The 16,728-nt window shown below is 41.8% G+C and overlaps 1 protein-coding gene across 1 annotated transcript in view; it reads left to right on the top strand.

Annotated features, from left to right (window-relative positions):
- Window positions 1–1,514: 1,514 nt before the first annotated feature.
- CLMN (calmin) overlaps window positions 1,515–16,728 on the top strand; it is a 71,805-nt gene continuing 56,591 nt past the window's right edge. The window contains exon 1 of the mRNA XM_052692510.1: window positions 1,515–1,698. Coding sequence (XP_052548470.1) covers window positions 1,617–1,698 — 82 coding nt within the window. The 5' untranslated portion in view covers window positions 1,515–1,616. The remainder of the gene's footprint in view (window positions 1,699–16,728) is intronic.

Raw genomic sequence — 16,728 nt, 5'->3', positions numbered from 1 at the left:
CATCACACACCGGGCAGAGCTGGCAGTGAATGTGTGCTTTAGTGCTTCATCTTGCCCTTTACTCCATCTGCTGCACCTCCATGTGAGCTTTTCACTACCAGATGTTTTTGACCTTTCCATTTCTCCTCATCCATTTATCTCCACACCAGCTGCATTTCTGCAGCTGCCCACACTGCCTGCTGTAAGTGGAACATGTCTTAGTGGGCATGACAATGAGGGGCTGATGGTTGGACTAGATGATCTTAGAGGTCTTTTGCAAACTTAATGACTCTAAATGGAAACTGTGAAAACATATGGGGCTCCTGGAGGCTGCAATGGGCTGTCCAGAGGGCTCCTGGAACATCAGCTCCCACTGTGTGCCCATATGCAGTGACACCAAGCCTGGGCCACCCATCCTACACTGGTAGCGGTCCTGGGGAACCTGGAAACACCAGCATGTCCTGGTGCAATGTAAAGCCATAGCCTGGCACTGCAAATATGTCTGAGACAGTTGCACATTCCCTTTACACAATGTTTCCTCTGTTTCTCACTTTTGGGCTTGTAAACTCTTTGGCGTGGCACTCATACCTTTTTACATTTGTGTGAAACTTTAAGGCTTGGATGTGTAAACAGTAATAAAGCTGAGGGCCACCCCAGTGCTTGTAGGCTGGGCTGTGGGATGAATGACTGCTGCCGCTTACAGCAGCAATAAACAGTTCCTTTATCTCTGGATGATTCTGTGTTTACCATCTCCACTTTACTTGGAAGGGTGATGGAAAATCCACCTGATGGGGCTGTGGGAAGAGCACCATGTGTCCGAATGGTTGTGTGGGGATACGCAAAAACACTTCTAGCTTGAAAGAACCCCAGTCTCAGCTCCTAGTTTGTTTATATTCAACTTCGTAGATCTCAGCTGTGTGTTTTGGTAGTCTAACTGGTGTTAATATACCAGTCCGACTGGATTGTGTCAAGTTGTTCTGTTCACATTAAACAATCTTCATGGTTTGAGAAGAAAAAGGCACAAGATTACAGATGTTTGCATGCTGTAACAAAATGCTGTGTATGTAAAGAGGTGCTTGTGCTGCTTGGGAAGTTCATAGAGCGCATCTCAGTGATGCTGAGAAGTCTTGATAACTACCACTTGGGATGAAGAATGGTGTGAATGGAGATATTCAGAGTGAAAACTGAAAGGAAATTCGGCAGCACAAACAGCAAATCTATGCTTTCAATTGACAGCGGCGCTTATTTCACCTTCTCTATCGGACCCCTCCGCCGTTCCGAGTTCTTTCTTCCCATTCTGACGAGGGCGCAGGACAAGTGTTCGGGGGACGATCCTCCTCGCGTCCCCAGGCGCAGCAGCTGTGGCAAAAAACCTCTTTGTTCGAGCCGCTGGAGGGAGGTTGGGGGGCGGAGTGGCCCTGCGGTGCCCCAGGGGGCGGCTCCGGGGAACGAAGGTGGGGGCCGGCGGGAGGGAGGGAGGAGTGCCGCGGGGCGGGGCGCAGCGCTGAGAGGAGCCGCCCCCCCCTCCCCGCCCTCCCGCTCCGCTCCGCTCCGCGCCCGCCGACGGTGCCGGTGCCGGTGGCGGTGCCGCCCGCTCCCGCCGCCCCCTGCCCGGAGCGGGCCGGCCCGGCTGCACCATGGCCGGGCAGGAGTGGGATTGGTTCCAGCGCGAGGAGCTGATCGGGCACATCAGCGACATCCGAGTGCAGAACCTCCAAGGTAAACAAACACCCCCGAGACCCCTCCCACGCCGCCCCGCTCCTCTTCCTCCTCGTCTCCGTTTTGCTCCCCGTCTTTCCTCGTGCTCGGGGATCCGCAGCCCACCCCACGGCCGCCGGGAAGGAGAAGGGAGCCGGCGGTTTCCCACGGCGGGGGTGCGGGGCCCGGCGTGGTGAAGGGGAGCAGCCCGGGGAGGCTCGAAGGGGTGCGGCCGAGCCCGGCCCCACCGCACCTGAGGGGCCGTCGAGGAACGGACTCCGCGCTCCGGCTGCCCTCGCTGCCGAGCAGGCGGTGCCGGGCTCGCCCTGCCTCGCCGCTAACGGGAGTTTCGGCTTCCGCGGGTGGGAAGAAAGCCGGGGGCAGAGCGGAGAAGCAGCCGGGGCCGCGCGGACCCTGTTGGCCCTGGGTCCCCGCAGCCGGAGGGGAAGGCGGCGGCTGTCCCGGCTTACTGTTGAATAGACGTAGGCAGAGCTCTGAAGAGCTCTAAGTCATCTCCGAGATACTCTCCAGTTCTGCCACAGGCTGTGCTAGTGGAAAGGATGCAAATACCCGGGCTTGGATGCTGTTGGTATCAGTCCCTCCAAAGTTATCTTTGCCCCTCACCAGCAAATTCTTTGTGATTAGCAGAAACTGATGGGAGAATTAAAAGTGTCTTTGGTTTACAGGCATGGGAGAACGCTCAGGTTGGTGTGTTACATCAAACATAGTCAACCGCTGGCATGATGCTGCCGTGTATCTTCATGTCCCATAGATATAATAGACTTGAATTATAGGTCATTATCTCTTCCTGTTTCTGCATAATGACATTAGAGCTCTGTCTTCTGGTGGAGGCAGTGCAGTTGGAAATTAATTTTTGGTTGGATTTGACTTAGAGTATGTATAATTTATCAGGGGGGAAAGGAAAAAAAGATCCAAATTAGCCATTCTTTCAGCTCTGCAGCTAAGTGTGTATGGAGTGTGACCTGCATCTTTATAACTTCTGAAATACCGATTTCCAGTTGCCGGGGCTGGCAATTTTGGCTTGAAATCCCCTTGGGTTTTGACAGTCTTTCCTTGTAATATAATCCTAGATTTCTGACTCATGGTTCTGTCTCTTTTGATTCTCTGTGTTAGCATGGATGGCCTGCATTTGATATCTTGCGGTCAAGTCTAGTGATTAAAATAGGTTTAATCCTTAACTCATGGCAATTTGGAAAGTGAATAGAAGTCTGTTCTTAAAATAAATAATAATTAAAAAATCAAACCCGCCATATTTTTCCCATTGCCTCTCCAGTCATTTATGTAAGAAGGAGTTAAACTCGTTTTCCTCTCTGGAACTTAGAATGCATTTATACAGATGCACACAGCCATCTCTAGAACTCCTGTAGGAGAAACGTCATCCTACAGGGCAAATTCCTTCAAATAACATTATGTTAATGAAAAGAACTTCTGTCCCCCTCTTACCATATAAGAGGAATTCCCAGAGATACTTTAGTTGACACTTTGTGTGCAAAACTGAACAGGATTTTTAAAAAGTTGCCTATTGTGGGCTATTACCGGAGAGAAAAGGCATTTGTTCTAGGGTGCTGCTCCAAAGCAAGTGATAATACATATCACTTACAGCAGATATGATTTGTAACACATAACTCTCACATTAACTTCTAGAAATGGAAAATGTTACAGATGGTGAGTCTGATACTCAGAAGAGTGTGATTTTTGTCATGCTGGAGCCCAGTGACAAAGCATGGTGCTTCTCTTCAGCATGCTTTCTTGTAAAATGGCAACATATGCTTTATGTTCATATGTAGTAATTAAACTTTTTCATGCGTTGTAATTCAAAATGCATACTCCCAAAAGATTACGATCTGAATCACCACAAGTATCATTGTCAGCTGCAGAATCAGTAACAGTTTCGATGTGCTAGAAAGTCATGAGAAGCCAGCTGGGGCTGGTGCAGTTTGCAGCAACATTGCAGAGCTCCTGTGGGGCCGCATGAGATGGCCAGAGCTTATGGTATGTCTTATTCCTGAATGCATCCTTTCAGTGGACGCTGTTGTGTTTGTGGAGATGCTTTACAGTCTCTGGGAACCCCTTGGTGTGTCAGTAAACCCAAGATGCTTCCATGATGCACAGGGAGGATGTTGTAAGGGGAGGATGGCAGGCAGCAGCAAGATATTTTCAGATATGAACAGCACATGATAACACTGAGACATGTGCTGCAGGGATAGAAGCTGACCTCTGACCATCTCCTGCTGATGCAAGGAGCTAGCCTAACAGGGGCTCTTTTAGGTCTATAAGGCAGATGGAGACATTTCTGTCCCGCTGTGCCTGAGCCATCCTCTCCAGTAGCTGATGGAAGAATCAAGGTGACAGTGGCAATGGCATGAGAGCAGTACCTCAGGAGCCTACCCAGTATTCAAGTTTCTGCAGCCATCACACAACCATCTGTCATAGCAGTTTACCATATTCTTTCTGTCTCCTTTTTTGAAAGCTAGAAGTATTAATTTCTCTTGAAAAATTCTTCACCGTGACTTAGCTAAGCTGTAGTGCACTGCTAATTTGAAATGCTATCTGAAGACAGCATATGTGGTTTCAGTCTGCTGCATGTTCCCTCTCCATGCGATAGCTCCACAGAACGCTGCTGAAGGATTCGGGATGTCAGTTGCTGGGATATGCTGTAGTGGGAATGCTTTGCAGCATTACGATCCTGCTGAACTCAGGAGTGTCCTAGGTGTGTGTCCCGGGGGGCACAAGTAGGCTCAGGAGCTATATATTTTGGCATAAAACAGATTGCTGCAAGTATAATATGGATGTTTTTCTCAGCTTTTTTTTTCCACAGGAAAGCCAAAATTAACAGTGGTGAAATTTGCTAAACTGAGGGGACGTAGAGGGAAAAAAAAGTTGTTTGTGTAAATGGAGTTATGGCTGGATATTTAGCCATGGGCATATGTTGATGTTTTCCATCATGAACTCAGATTTTCAGGTTTTGTTTTGTTTTTTGCTGTTTGTTTTCAGTGAAGGAAGTGGTAGTTCTGATCTGCCACAGGTAAGTGATGCTAAATTCAGGAGCATCTCTTCCATTTTGAACAGAGGTAATTTCACAGAACAAAGTAGCCATCGCATGGAGAAGAGGTGAATATAAAGAGGGAATAAGCACCAGGTGTGCTGATGTGCAAACTGGGCTCCTCACTCCAGCTCTGTTTGGCTTGCTAAATGCAAAAATTAATAAACTGATGCTCTTTACTCCTTTGTTCTGTTTGTATATTCTCCATAGTGAATTTCTCCACATACTGAGAGAAAAAAATGGAAAGTCTATGCAGAATGTAGGAGTGCATCATCAAGCAGTGGAATGCTCAATAATTAATTTCCTGCCAGGAGATGGGCTTTTTCTTTCTTTCTTTCTTTCATTACACCACCAGTGGGAACATTTTGTTGCAACACAAGAATATTTTAAAAATCTTCCTTATTGGAAGCTTGATTTAGGATCATCAAAAATATACTTGCTTAAGGTGAATTGTGCTCACTGGAAAGAGGTAACATCCTCAGTAAGAATTATTTTTTTTTAGATGATATTTTGGTCTTAAATTCAGTACTTTTCAATAGTCCAAATGTATATACAATCACATTTATTTCCTTATATTCGTTGGAATTAAGTATATAGAGGTGAATACTTGTATAGTCAGAAGTTTTTCTCATCTCTGAAATATGAGTACTGTTATCACCATTTAAAAATGACTATGATTTGAATGCTCTTTTTTTTTTGTATTTGTAATAGAGCACATGGTCTGGGATGGTAGAGTCTATCAGGACTAGACAAGGAGCACAAAGTCCTGCTACTTGTCATTTTGGGGATTACTCAGAATTTGATCCAGATCCCACAGAAATCCATTGATGTATGTTCCCGAATTCCCCTGGATTTGAATACTTTTCCATGTCTCAGGCTTGCTGAGATGGTTAAGTGGCCTTGAAATGTATTTGGAGGGCTACACTGGAGCATATTGTAGTGTTGTCAAATGAAGCAAAAACAGTGGTAACAGGCTGAAAGAAATGAAATGAGCAATACCAGACCCATACGCTCCCTATCTTTGCCCTGGTTTGTAACTTTGCTTGCATTACTTTGTCATAAACTCACAGCACTCCCAGATTTTGCTTACCTTCCCATTTGGATGCATAAGATCTGGGCTTTTAATAAGCTTTGGACAATAATAACTTCAGTTGATATTGAAATGGATGTCAGCTTCCTTTGAGATAGCCCATCCCAAGGCCTATTTTTAAAGAGTTAATACAGGTGCCCAACTCACAGCAGGTAACTCTCTTTATGAGTGAACATATCTCTGTCTCTGCTTTTGGAGGCTTGTGCACCTCCAATGGACATCAGAAGGCAAATGCTCACAGTCAGGAATTCTTGAATATATTTTTCTCTATATATTTTTCTTTCTGTATGAAGCATAATGATTATGACCATTACATTTAACTACAGAGGGTGTTGTGTTGTTGTTTTATTTTGTTTTTGCTTACAAGATATCAGCAGCATTTGACCTGCTTGCTATAGTTTGAAACCCATAGAAATTTCATAAATGGAAGGAAATGTTTTATTTTTAAATGAATCCGTTTGTTCTGACAAAAGTAAGGTGTTGCAGCTCTTCATTGCTTTAACTCTTCTGTAACTTGACCTCATATTCAGCAGTATTTAATTCTGCTTGTAGGCATGTTACTTTCATTGGAGTTCCTTGTAGATTGAGGTGACATTTGTAGAAATAAAACTGCCTGAAGAACCTTAGATGAAGGAAGATCAACTAAGTGATGCTATGTTGTATACAAGTTTAGTAGACCTGGGAGTTATAAATGCAAAGCCCCAAAATGCAGATTCAGATCCAGGCATAAGAAACTAAAGATAAATGCTGGAAACAAAATCATTCTGATGGAGATGGCTGCTGTAATGGCACTTTCATGGCTTACAGTGTTTGTCAATGACAGGAGGACTCCCTTCTCTAAATGAGGCAGCACTTGCAATGAAATAAAAGAGCAGTGAGAGGTAAGAGAAAGCACAGATTGCACGTTTCAGTGTGCAGTTTTAACAAGGTCAGTGCCTAATTTCTCTAACAAATTAAAGGTCTGGGTTCTCTGTCCCATTGCATGCATGAAGTTACGTCAAATTCAAATCATGCCCAATAGCTCTACAGTCAAACGAACCCATGCATTAGCACTTCATCGTAAGAGACACTGTTCTTGTTTGGCCTCTAAGCACAGACCTGACTGGAGGCTGGGGGCTGATGCTTTCACACACCACCACATCGTTTCTTCCCTCTTTCCTGCCTTGGGGAGCTGCTGCTCAGCACAAAGTGTTACCCAGGACAGCTGATCACATCTCTGACCCTAACAGGTTGAATGGCATTAGTTTTAACATGGCAGTACTCAAAATACTGTATTCAAATTAATGCTGATTAAAAAAATATTACATGCTTCTCATAGCTTCTGCTGTTTATTTTTTCCTTTGTCCACTAAGTTTGGACAAAGAAATTCAAACAATTTTCTTTCTCCAAGCTAATTTCAAGGTCATGTCACTTGTATCCTGACATGTTTATAGCATTTATTTAGGAAATATTTCAAATGAATGACTGTTTCCTTTTTTTGTTTGAAAGATTGCTTTCCATTGGACTAAAACAACCTTGGGTATTTTAGCTTGTCACTGTCCATGTAAGGCACTATTTTCTTCTGTACTGTTTAAACTTGTTTTTACAGAATAATTGCTAAGGGCATGTCTAAAGGAGAAGAGCCAAATTTTACCTCTATTTCCATGCAGAAGTAAAAAAAAAATATCTCAAAATGATGTATTCATGGGAAGAAATCAGCAGATAAGGAGTTGCATCTCTGTCAGTGCTGGTGTGGTGAAGGCTATCACAGCACTTTTTAAGAAATAACTATCTTTTTCTACAAATATCTTTACCTACTGTTCTATTTTTATGTCTCCCCACCCATTTAAGTGCAAGGACTGTAGGTGGAGGATTGTGGGATGGATTTTACTTCATTGTAATTGCTGCATGTTTCTGTGCAAATAACTGAGCCATGTTTTGTCTGCAGTTTGAGGCTTCATAGCCACAAACTCAAATTGAAATCTGTATCTTCTAAGGAGGCTCATGGTAGCAACAGCCTGCGTGTCTCCAGGACAAATGCCTGTGGACATGTAACCTGCAAACAGAATGGATTTATTTCTAAAACCAGAAATCCCACTGAATCTGAAAAGATGTTATCAAGGATACTTAATAGATAACCCTCATCTCTGTACCAATTACTCAATTCGACAGCATGATTCACGAATTGTTAAAATAATAAATTACTTGGAGGGATTCTGTTAATTATTTCCGCTAATTCTGACATATGGAATAAGTATCTTTTGCAGTGCAGTATCTTGAATTTTACTCCGGATATATATCAGTGTAATTCAGACCCAGTGAGTCTATTAACTATGAGCTACTTTGTTATTTATACCTTTTGTGTATTATTATCTTTTACTGTTCTTAGGCAGAGATGAAATCTTTCTTAATCAGTGTTGTTGATTTACTTCATTATGGCAGTCAGTTTTCATGTTTTTATGTTTTCGAAATATAATTCCAGTTATTGCTTACTAAATAATGTTCCACAGAACTAATTTCAAATAGAAATATTTATATCCCAGCCTTTTTTTTTTTTTTTTTTTTTTTTTTTTTTTTTTTTTTTTTTTTTTAAGCCGTGTATCCCACTGGATTTTCTTCCTCTCCTAATTAGCGCTGGTGATGAGTACATTTTTTTTTTCAAGTCCCCAGCAGAAAGCCTCTGCTCTTGGGCAGTGCCCATGACCAGGGCCATGACCGCTGCTCTGTGAGTCAGACTGAGCTGCTCTCTCAGTGCATCTCTGATAACGCTGCTACCGACACTCGTGAGTCCACAGCGAGCCTTCTCAGGTCAGGGATGCTTTACCAGGAATGCTCCAGCTAGATCATCACAGCACAGGCTTTTTAAGCATGGGGACAAATCTTATCTGATGGCAATAAATCATACTTGTGTGTACTGAAAATTTGTGATTTTCAGGGCTGTTGGACTTCTGAATTTTTATATTTGCATTGGAGACTTTGTACTGGTTGTGAAACAAATCTCAAGTGTCCAATTAGCCTCCATCATGGTGGATGCCATAGTGCCCTGTCTCATTCAGTGGGACTCACAGAGTAGGTTCTCCATGCTTAAGCCATGCATAAGGGAAGCTTAGATTTAGGTCTTGCACCCCTGATTCTCCTCAACAGGTGCTGAAGTAGCTCAGATGGTTTCTGTTCTTTGTTTCTTCCAGCCTGTTTTTCCTGTTTCCTTCAAGAAATTAAAATAAACAGTACAGTAGGTACCTTGACAGTCAGTCCTTTAGGTGTTGTTTCTGTGTTGTGAGACATGTTCTGCTCCATCAATTCTACCTCTTTGACAAGGCCCTCAGTAGGGCCTTGTTACAAGTGACTTCAGCAGCTAACATTCAGAATCACTGGGGAAATGTTTTTGGTCCCTGTCCTTGTTCTCTGGTTCCACGTTGTGTAGGGGACTTCTCATCCCTGATGATTAATGTCACTGAACAACATTTAGTTCCCATTGCTCACAATTTTATTATTTTTTCTTCTAAAGATCTCCCTGGAAACAGGACAAGGCATGATTTAAAGTTACAGAGACTCATACATTCTTTAATTTCTGTTTATTACAAAGTAAAAGTTTCAAAGGGATGTAACACTAGTTAAAAAAAAAAAAAAAAAAAAAAAACCCACAAAACAACTTCTACTCAACCATCTTTCAGAAGTTAATGTATTTATTGACCTTGGCTGAAAGAAGACAGAAATAGTTTAAGCTGCATTTCTTCTCTTGAAAGTAGGTCTTTTTGATGTACTCAATGTTGGCCTTTCAGAACTTTAAAACATTGCCTGTTTATTAGAAGGATCAAAAAAGAATAGGATATTTAATTGTTTTCAGAAATCTTAAGAGGAAGCACCTTGTTTTGGCCACTAATACTAAGCAGTTACATAAAAACCTTCACCCATAATGCTGCAGTTGACAGTATCACTCATCTTGTGGTTATTTAAGAATTTGTAGGTCAGAACAGTGTGCCATCCCTGAAGTCAGGAAATGGTGGTGCCTCTGGAGATCACAGGAGAAGGGCAGGGTGTGCTTCACCATGGTCCTGGGAGTGACCAGGAGGCTGTTCTCAGTTGATGAGAGAGCTCCTGTAGCCACTGAGGTGTGGAGAGCTGGTACTCATGCGTCTCTCTCCAGGCTGATTTCAAAGTAATTAATAGCCAGTTATATTCAGGTTTTGTTTCAACCAGTCAGTTCTTGAGTGCCTTTCAAGTCCTTAACTTTAATTTGGTGGGGGTGTCTAAACATTGCCCACAGCTGGCTCTAGAGCAATTTTTTTTCATGCATCTTTAGTCCTTCGTTTTTATGCTAAGAATGATGAAAGCCATCTGCAGAGGTGGTCTGGATGCCTGCAGCAAGCTCTGATGAGACCTTCATGTTGCATCACTCAAGCCAGCAGACAGTTTTGTCATTCAGGCTTTTAATTATGAACCAAATGTTCACTTGACCTCTCATACTCTCATTTCAGCAGTGAACCAAAACTTAGGGCAGTGACCGACAACAGAGCTGCTGCAGTTTGGGCTCTGTGAGCAGGAGTTTCCGCTCATTTCATTTATTACACTAATGATGAGTTTTGGAACCCAAACTCTGTGGGGTTAAGCACAGCATAGAGTGCTAACATGGTGTCCATGTGACAGAAAGGTTCGCAGGGCTGCCTGTTTCATTTTGCCTCAGCAGTCCTGCTGGGTGTGTGTGTTCCTGCACGTTGCATTCCTAGAGATGGATAGGACTGTTGCAGAGGTGGGAGTAGCATTCAGGAGTCCTGGTTTTACAGAGAGGATCACAGCTTGACTTCTTGTACTCAGATAGTATTGATGCCTATAGGCTTTTTTCCCTACTGCTTTGTATTTGTCTTGACTAAAACTGAAATTTGTCCTTAATACATACTAACAATGAATTGTTTTTATTTCTTTAGTAGTTGTATCTCATGTTTTTGATGTATTTGTCTGATTGGCTTCCCTGTTTAATATATGAATAAAGGCATATGAAAGCCAGAGGACTTATTTAAAAGTTATCCAGGTAGTGTAATGATGCTTTTCTGCGTATGAACATGAAAAGCTTTGGTGGAGCAGGCTTTGAGACTTGGTCTTCTCTTTCCAGGATGCATATTATAATGATCTGACCAGTTTCCTTCTTTCACACCGTCTTTGCCTTTCCTTCACCATCTGACAGCAATACATGTCTGAATTGTAACCAGCTTATTGTCTTTAGTGAAATTGTGCAACTCACTAACATGATTCTACTTACCCAGCTCTCCTCCCACCATGTGGTGTTGCCCAGTCTGGCAGCAGGTGCTTTCCTTCTGGGTTTGCTCATACTTGTGTTCTCTCCAACGCACACCAGTTGGAGGGTCGGGACTAACTGAGTGCAAGCAGACATCATTTTGGCTTGGCTCATGTTTTTATAATGTAAATAGAACAAAATGCTTGTGGAATGGAGTCAGCATGCTTTATTCTACTTCATCCTATCTGGAAAGATGTATTTATAGTAATGTTATGTTGACCATCTTTCTGAGTTTCTGTTTTATCATCTTCAGGTAAACTTTTCCTCTAAATGCTCTGGAATTACCTCAGTCAACATCCGAGTTAGCTGCGTTCCCTTGGCCTCTTCATACTGTACTTCCAGTTCCCTCAGTTTATTCGAAGAGTTCTGTTTGCTTTGTTTTGAGAATATGTTGCTAGAAAGGAGATAAAGTAGAGCTGGGGAAGGAAGGAAACTTGTCACTATAAGCCAGAAGAATATCCTGCATGGTGAACATTCCAGGAATTATAATTTCTTTTTCTTAAGGAATGTATGCTAATAAAAGCTTTCCGCTTGCATGCATAAATGAATCAGATCAAATTTTATCCCAGGCTGAACTTGCTGTCACACTGTACTTGTAGTTTCAGTTCTTAGAAGTATCCAAATGTTATTTTAACAGAGAACAGTGCTGTATCTGCTGGCAGGAAAATGTGTCTCCCTTGTGCTGGGGTCTGAAAGAGCACAGGAATGGGTAGAGAGAAAGACCAAGGGAGAGTTTGTTTAGGGCATGGATGAGATATTAATCTTGCCTGTGGAGAGAGATCTGTCAAAAGATGTCTGTTTGCCCTGGATGATTACAAGTGTATGTTCTGTAAGAGGAAGAAATGAGAGAGTTAACAGAAAATTAGAAATAGGAGAGCAATCAAAATTGTTTTTCCTTTCTGTAAAGGTCAGAGAGGGATGAGACAATTAAGTGCCTCACCTTGAAATGTGGTTTATAATGGCTTATAATGTGATACCTGAGAGTGTAAGCTGCCTTGACATGAAGCCAGTTGAAGCCAGCATCCTGTGGAGTTGCAGCTTGATAAATAAGCCACTCTGATCTGCTTCAGGAAGATTTCTTTTCTTCTTTGTTTTCTTTTCCCAGTTTCACAGGCTCTTTGATTTTCATCTGGTGATCTACATCTAGGCTTGGCTTCATGGTGAGAAGAGGGGAAAGCATTACTCTATAGTCTCATGACTATTAGAGACAAGTTATTAATATATAAGCAAACAAACGACAGGTGTTTTGCTGAGACCTTTCCCCCCTACTTTTTCAATCTATCCTCCCACTGCAGCATGAGAAGTGCTGGGACCTGGCCACTTCTGAAGTCTTCCTGAGCAGGGCTTCTCCTGTGCTGCCTCCACTGCACACCAGTGCTGACTGCGATCAGCATGTGCGTAGGAGAGCTGATCCATTGCTAAAGGTTTCTTTGGGAACCCCAAAGAACAATAATATCCTGTTGACTAGGATTTTACTATTTATATCCCTCAGCTGAGCAGCCGCCTCCTCTGCTTGCTCCCTAGTTACCACTGTGTAAATCTCTCTTTGTACCATGTTGTCTGCTGCATAGGTGACAAAACAATCTTTAATTTCAAAAGGAATTTGTTTGAGGTACTTAGAAAGGCAAAGGCATGGATGAAAAAGGCTGAAGCTTTTTTTGCTTTGTTAACCTGTTAGTGCTTTGGGCATCAAGATTTGTAGGAAACTAACCTAAAAATAAGAAAGATCACTAGAAAACAGTACAGTATCAGAATCCCTGATAGGTATGTCTGTAGGGAAGTGCTGGCATATACCTTTCAGATTAAAAACCAAACCCTGCCACCCACGTACTCTCCAAGCAGTTCATTCCTTTATCTTCCTCTTGCCCACCCCCCCCTTTCTTTCCCCTTTTCTACAGTGGATTTTCAATCTACTTGAGTAGAAAATAGTAGAAAATATTACCTTCTTCCAGAAAAAACCCTTCTTCTGCTTTGAAACAGGGAAAATACATCAAATTTTGACTGGTATTTTCTAGGTACCTTTTTTAAAAGGTGAACCTTTTAAGAGAGGCTGCACAATTTATTTAAAAGAAAGAAAATACAGTCAAATCTGTGGGAGTCTGCTACAGCGAAGTGAAAGTAATTATCTAACTGGGAGTTCTTTATAAAGGTTTTTGAGGCTCCTATCAGAAACAAAATTGTGTTAATAATGTGACTTAGAATTGGCATCAAGTCCAGTTGCTTTGGCTCTGAAATGCATAATGCCCACTGTGGGGGTAGGAGGTTAAAACTGATCTGAATGAAGCAGGAGCAGCCACTGCTCCTAGTTCAAGGTATTTTTAAGCTCTATGAATGTGGATTTTCTAAGTTCTGCTTTGGTACCATCCAATATGTAGCTCTATGGACATGTCTTCCAGAGTCCAGGCCCTCTTGGAAGACCTCACTGGTATACCAGCCAGGGAAACACCATTAACTCTTAGCCTGTTCCTTCTCTTCTGCACTTTAGGAATATGGTGGCTCTGTGCAGCTCCCCTCTCCTTTGCTAATACTCCCCACTGCTGCATTCTGAGGTTTTCTAATGCATGTATGTGCTCTTGTAAAACCACTGCAAGCAAAATACAGAACATGTTCAGCAGTTAAGAGCAAACTGGGAATACTTGAAGAAACCAGTATGTTTTCTGAAACAATTTTTTAAGTTGTAATGAAAGCTTTGTGCATGTAGGAAGTTTGGAGTATTTTTGATACCATCTGGATACCTAAGCTGGAACAACAAATCACTTGTGACATAGTGACGGCAACATATGATACTGTGTTCTTGTAACCTGTGTCTCATTAATGTGGAAACTACATGGATTTTCCTGCAAAATGTTGATTCACCATCTGTGCTAGTATTCTTTGTACTGAGTTAAAGACTGCCCTTTGTGTTACAGTTGTAATGGAACCATTCTGTTCTTAATAACTTGTCTCTTTTGAACCGAAGGTCACAGAAGAAAATAAAACTACACAAAACTGTGCTTACATTTAGTGATTATTTACCTTACTTCCTATGTGGGAGCTGTTAAAGTTAATTAAGGGTGGAACTCAAAGATTAAGGAATGTTCTTCTGTTGCCGTCATTTTCCCTTTCCCATATTTTGCCTTTAATTTGTTTATTTGGGTTGTAAACCCCTGGTCTTGGAGAAACTGAATTCAGTGTATGCCCCTTGTGGATGTCAAAACCTAAATTGGTGTGTTCATAAAGAACAGTAACATTGCCAGAACTAAAATGGCATTGTGGGAGTTGCACATGGAATAGTTTACAGCTTTGTTTGAATCATGTTGCTCCAATTCTGAAGTAGCTAATTGGTTATTTACTTTCAGAACTAGGAATTAGCATTTTGAGACTAGCCTTAAGTTGGGGAGTCCTCAGCTTCATTGCATTTCTCTGATAACTACTAAACTGCATTCATTGGTGGGCCCATTGCATTTACTGATTATTAGCTAAAATTTTTATACAGAAGATGTTGCAAAGCAGTTTCTCTCTTTAATGTGATTTGAAGTACTCAAAGGATGTTTTTCTTGCTGTAAAACTTTATTTCTCTATAATGTAACTGATAGCTTCATTTACTCTTCTGAGTTTCACAGGACAACACTGATGGTTTCCAGATGAAATATGTCTAAACCAGGACTCTTTGCCCACCTTCTGTTTTATTCACATCTGTTGAGTCCTTTTGCTTTTTCATATTCTTGACCCTGATAAATAAATGGAACATCTTGAAGAAAATAAGTATATAATTAGTAAAAATTTAATCTGATTCACTGTCTTCATGAAGGGAGTATGATTTGACACAGTACAATTAAGGCACAGATTCTGTTTTCTTGTTCTTCTAGTAGCTTTACAGAAATAAATCTCAAACTCATTGGAGATGAGCTGCTTTACAGAAGATATTGATTTACATTTTATTAATGTGTTTTTAAGGTAATTTTGATGCATCAGTAAATAATACCAAAAGGGAAGGATAGGGCTTTAGAAAAAAGATTCATTCTGATGCTCTCTACCCCTTTTCACAACACATCAGCTGAGACTTTTAAGGAAACAGTAGGAGAAGATTACAACAGTTTATCAAGAATGTTGCTTCAGAGTTTCCAAAAGGGCTGGAGTGTGAGAAGCTGATGGAACAGAAAGGGAACAGATGCTTGCTTTAGAGGCAAGTTTATCTCTCTTAAGACTCAGAGAGCAACTCTGACTGGATAATGTAACAAATTAGAAACACCAATAGAGAAGCCTCCCTTAGGTCCTTGAAGTTAACTTCTGCTGGGGTCAAATAGTGAAGAAGCAACAGTGGGTAGGGGGTGCTTGCGAGGATGTTATCAGAGAATTGGCTGCAGTAGCGTATTTTGCAGCTAGAGAATGTGAATAGAAGGGACTTGTTGATAGATAAAAGCCTACAGTTTTTGCCTACTGGGATGAGAATATTCAAGGATGTTCAGTGGGGACAAGGGAGAAGGAGGTGGTTATGGCACAGGAAATGAGAAAATATCTTGATGGTTTGTTCATGACTTATATTCACCAAATTATGCATATATACCAGCCACTGTAATTATATAAACTGTTATGCTTGCCTTTGTCCTCCCTTTCTGTCACATTTATATCCATGACTGCAACTGGGATCTGATCTTGCACCCACTGAATTTTTTGCCTCTGAGCTCAGTTGAACTAAATAAGGCTGCTGCAGTTGAGGAGCCGCTCTGTTCTACCGATCTCATGTGTACAGAGCTTGTGACATAAAAAGGCTCAGGGCACACAGTAAGTCCTCCATGGGCCACAATATAACAGCAATCATTTATAAATATATATACCTGTTTGCAGTCCAAAAACTGCAGTATGCAGGAATACATACCAAAATTAGGTCCAGACACTTAGAGCAGCCTGATGTCCTTGGGTGGCATATTGTCAGGTGGGCAACAACACATCTGCAGCAGGGCTGATAATGGAAGCCAAGCCCCTAGATGGATGTTATTACAGCTTTCTGTGTGCATTTGTCTACTTGTAGGAGGCACTGTTATGGCTTTTGAACTACTTCTCAGAAGAGCAATTAGCAAGTCCAAAAGGTCTTGCCTTAAGGCTCTCACAAGTCATGAATTATACATTTAATTCTGCATCCTGCCTTCCATTTCTCTAACACACTCTTTCAGATGCTTGCATAATGTTTTATTTTCCTCTTTACATAAAAATTTAATAGCCTAGTGCTCAGAGTAGGGGTATGGGAAAGCCTTTTCATCATCTCTCCACAACATACAACTTCTGTATTTTTAAGGTGCTATTTAGGAAAGAAAAGATTCGTTGCCAGGCCATAATATCTTAAGGCTATTGAGTACCTTCACTGATGAAAGTCTTCAGAGCAATAATAGCTGGGCAGTCAGCAGTAACAGCTGCTGTCTGCCTGATGCTATTAAAACACAGATTTAAATTTACTTACTGTGCCACGGAGCAGTGAACCTGGCTACAACCCCCATGATAAAATGTAGTTAACGAAAAATAAAAGGTGTATCTTACAAGAGTACACTCTAAGTGAAACCAAATTAACTTTCCTGCAAGTTGACAAACCAAACCACTCTGGATGCCAGCATGATGTTCCTCTGCAGAATGAAGGTAGCTCTGCTTTAT

Source organism: Tympanuchus pallidicinctus, unplaced genomic scaffold, assembly GCF_026119805.1.
Source record: "Tympanuchus pallidicinctus isolate F22 unplaced genomic scaffold, pur_lepc_1.0 scaffold3, whole genome shotgun sequence".
Classification (NCBI taxonomy): Eukaryota; Metazoa; Chordata; class Aves; order Galliformes; family Phasianidae; genus Tympanuchus; species Tympanuchus pallidicinctus.
Note: the sequence above shows the minus strand (reverse complement) of the source record. Positions and strands in the feature narration are given on the sequence as shown.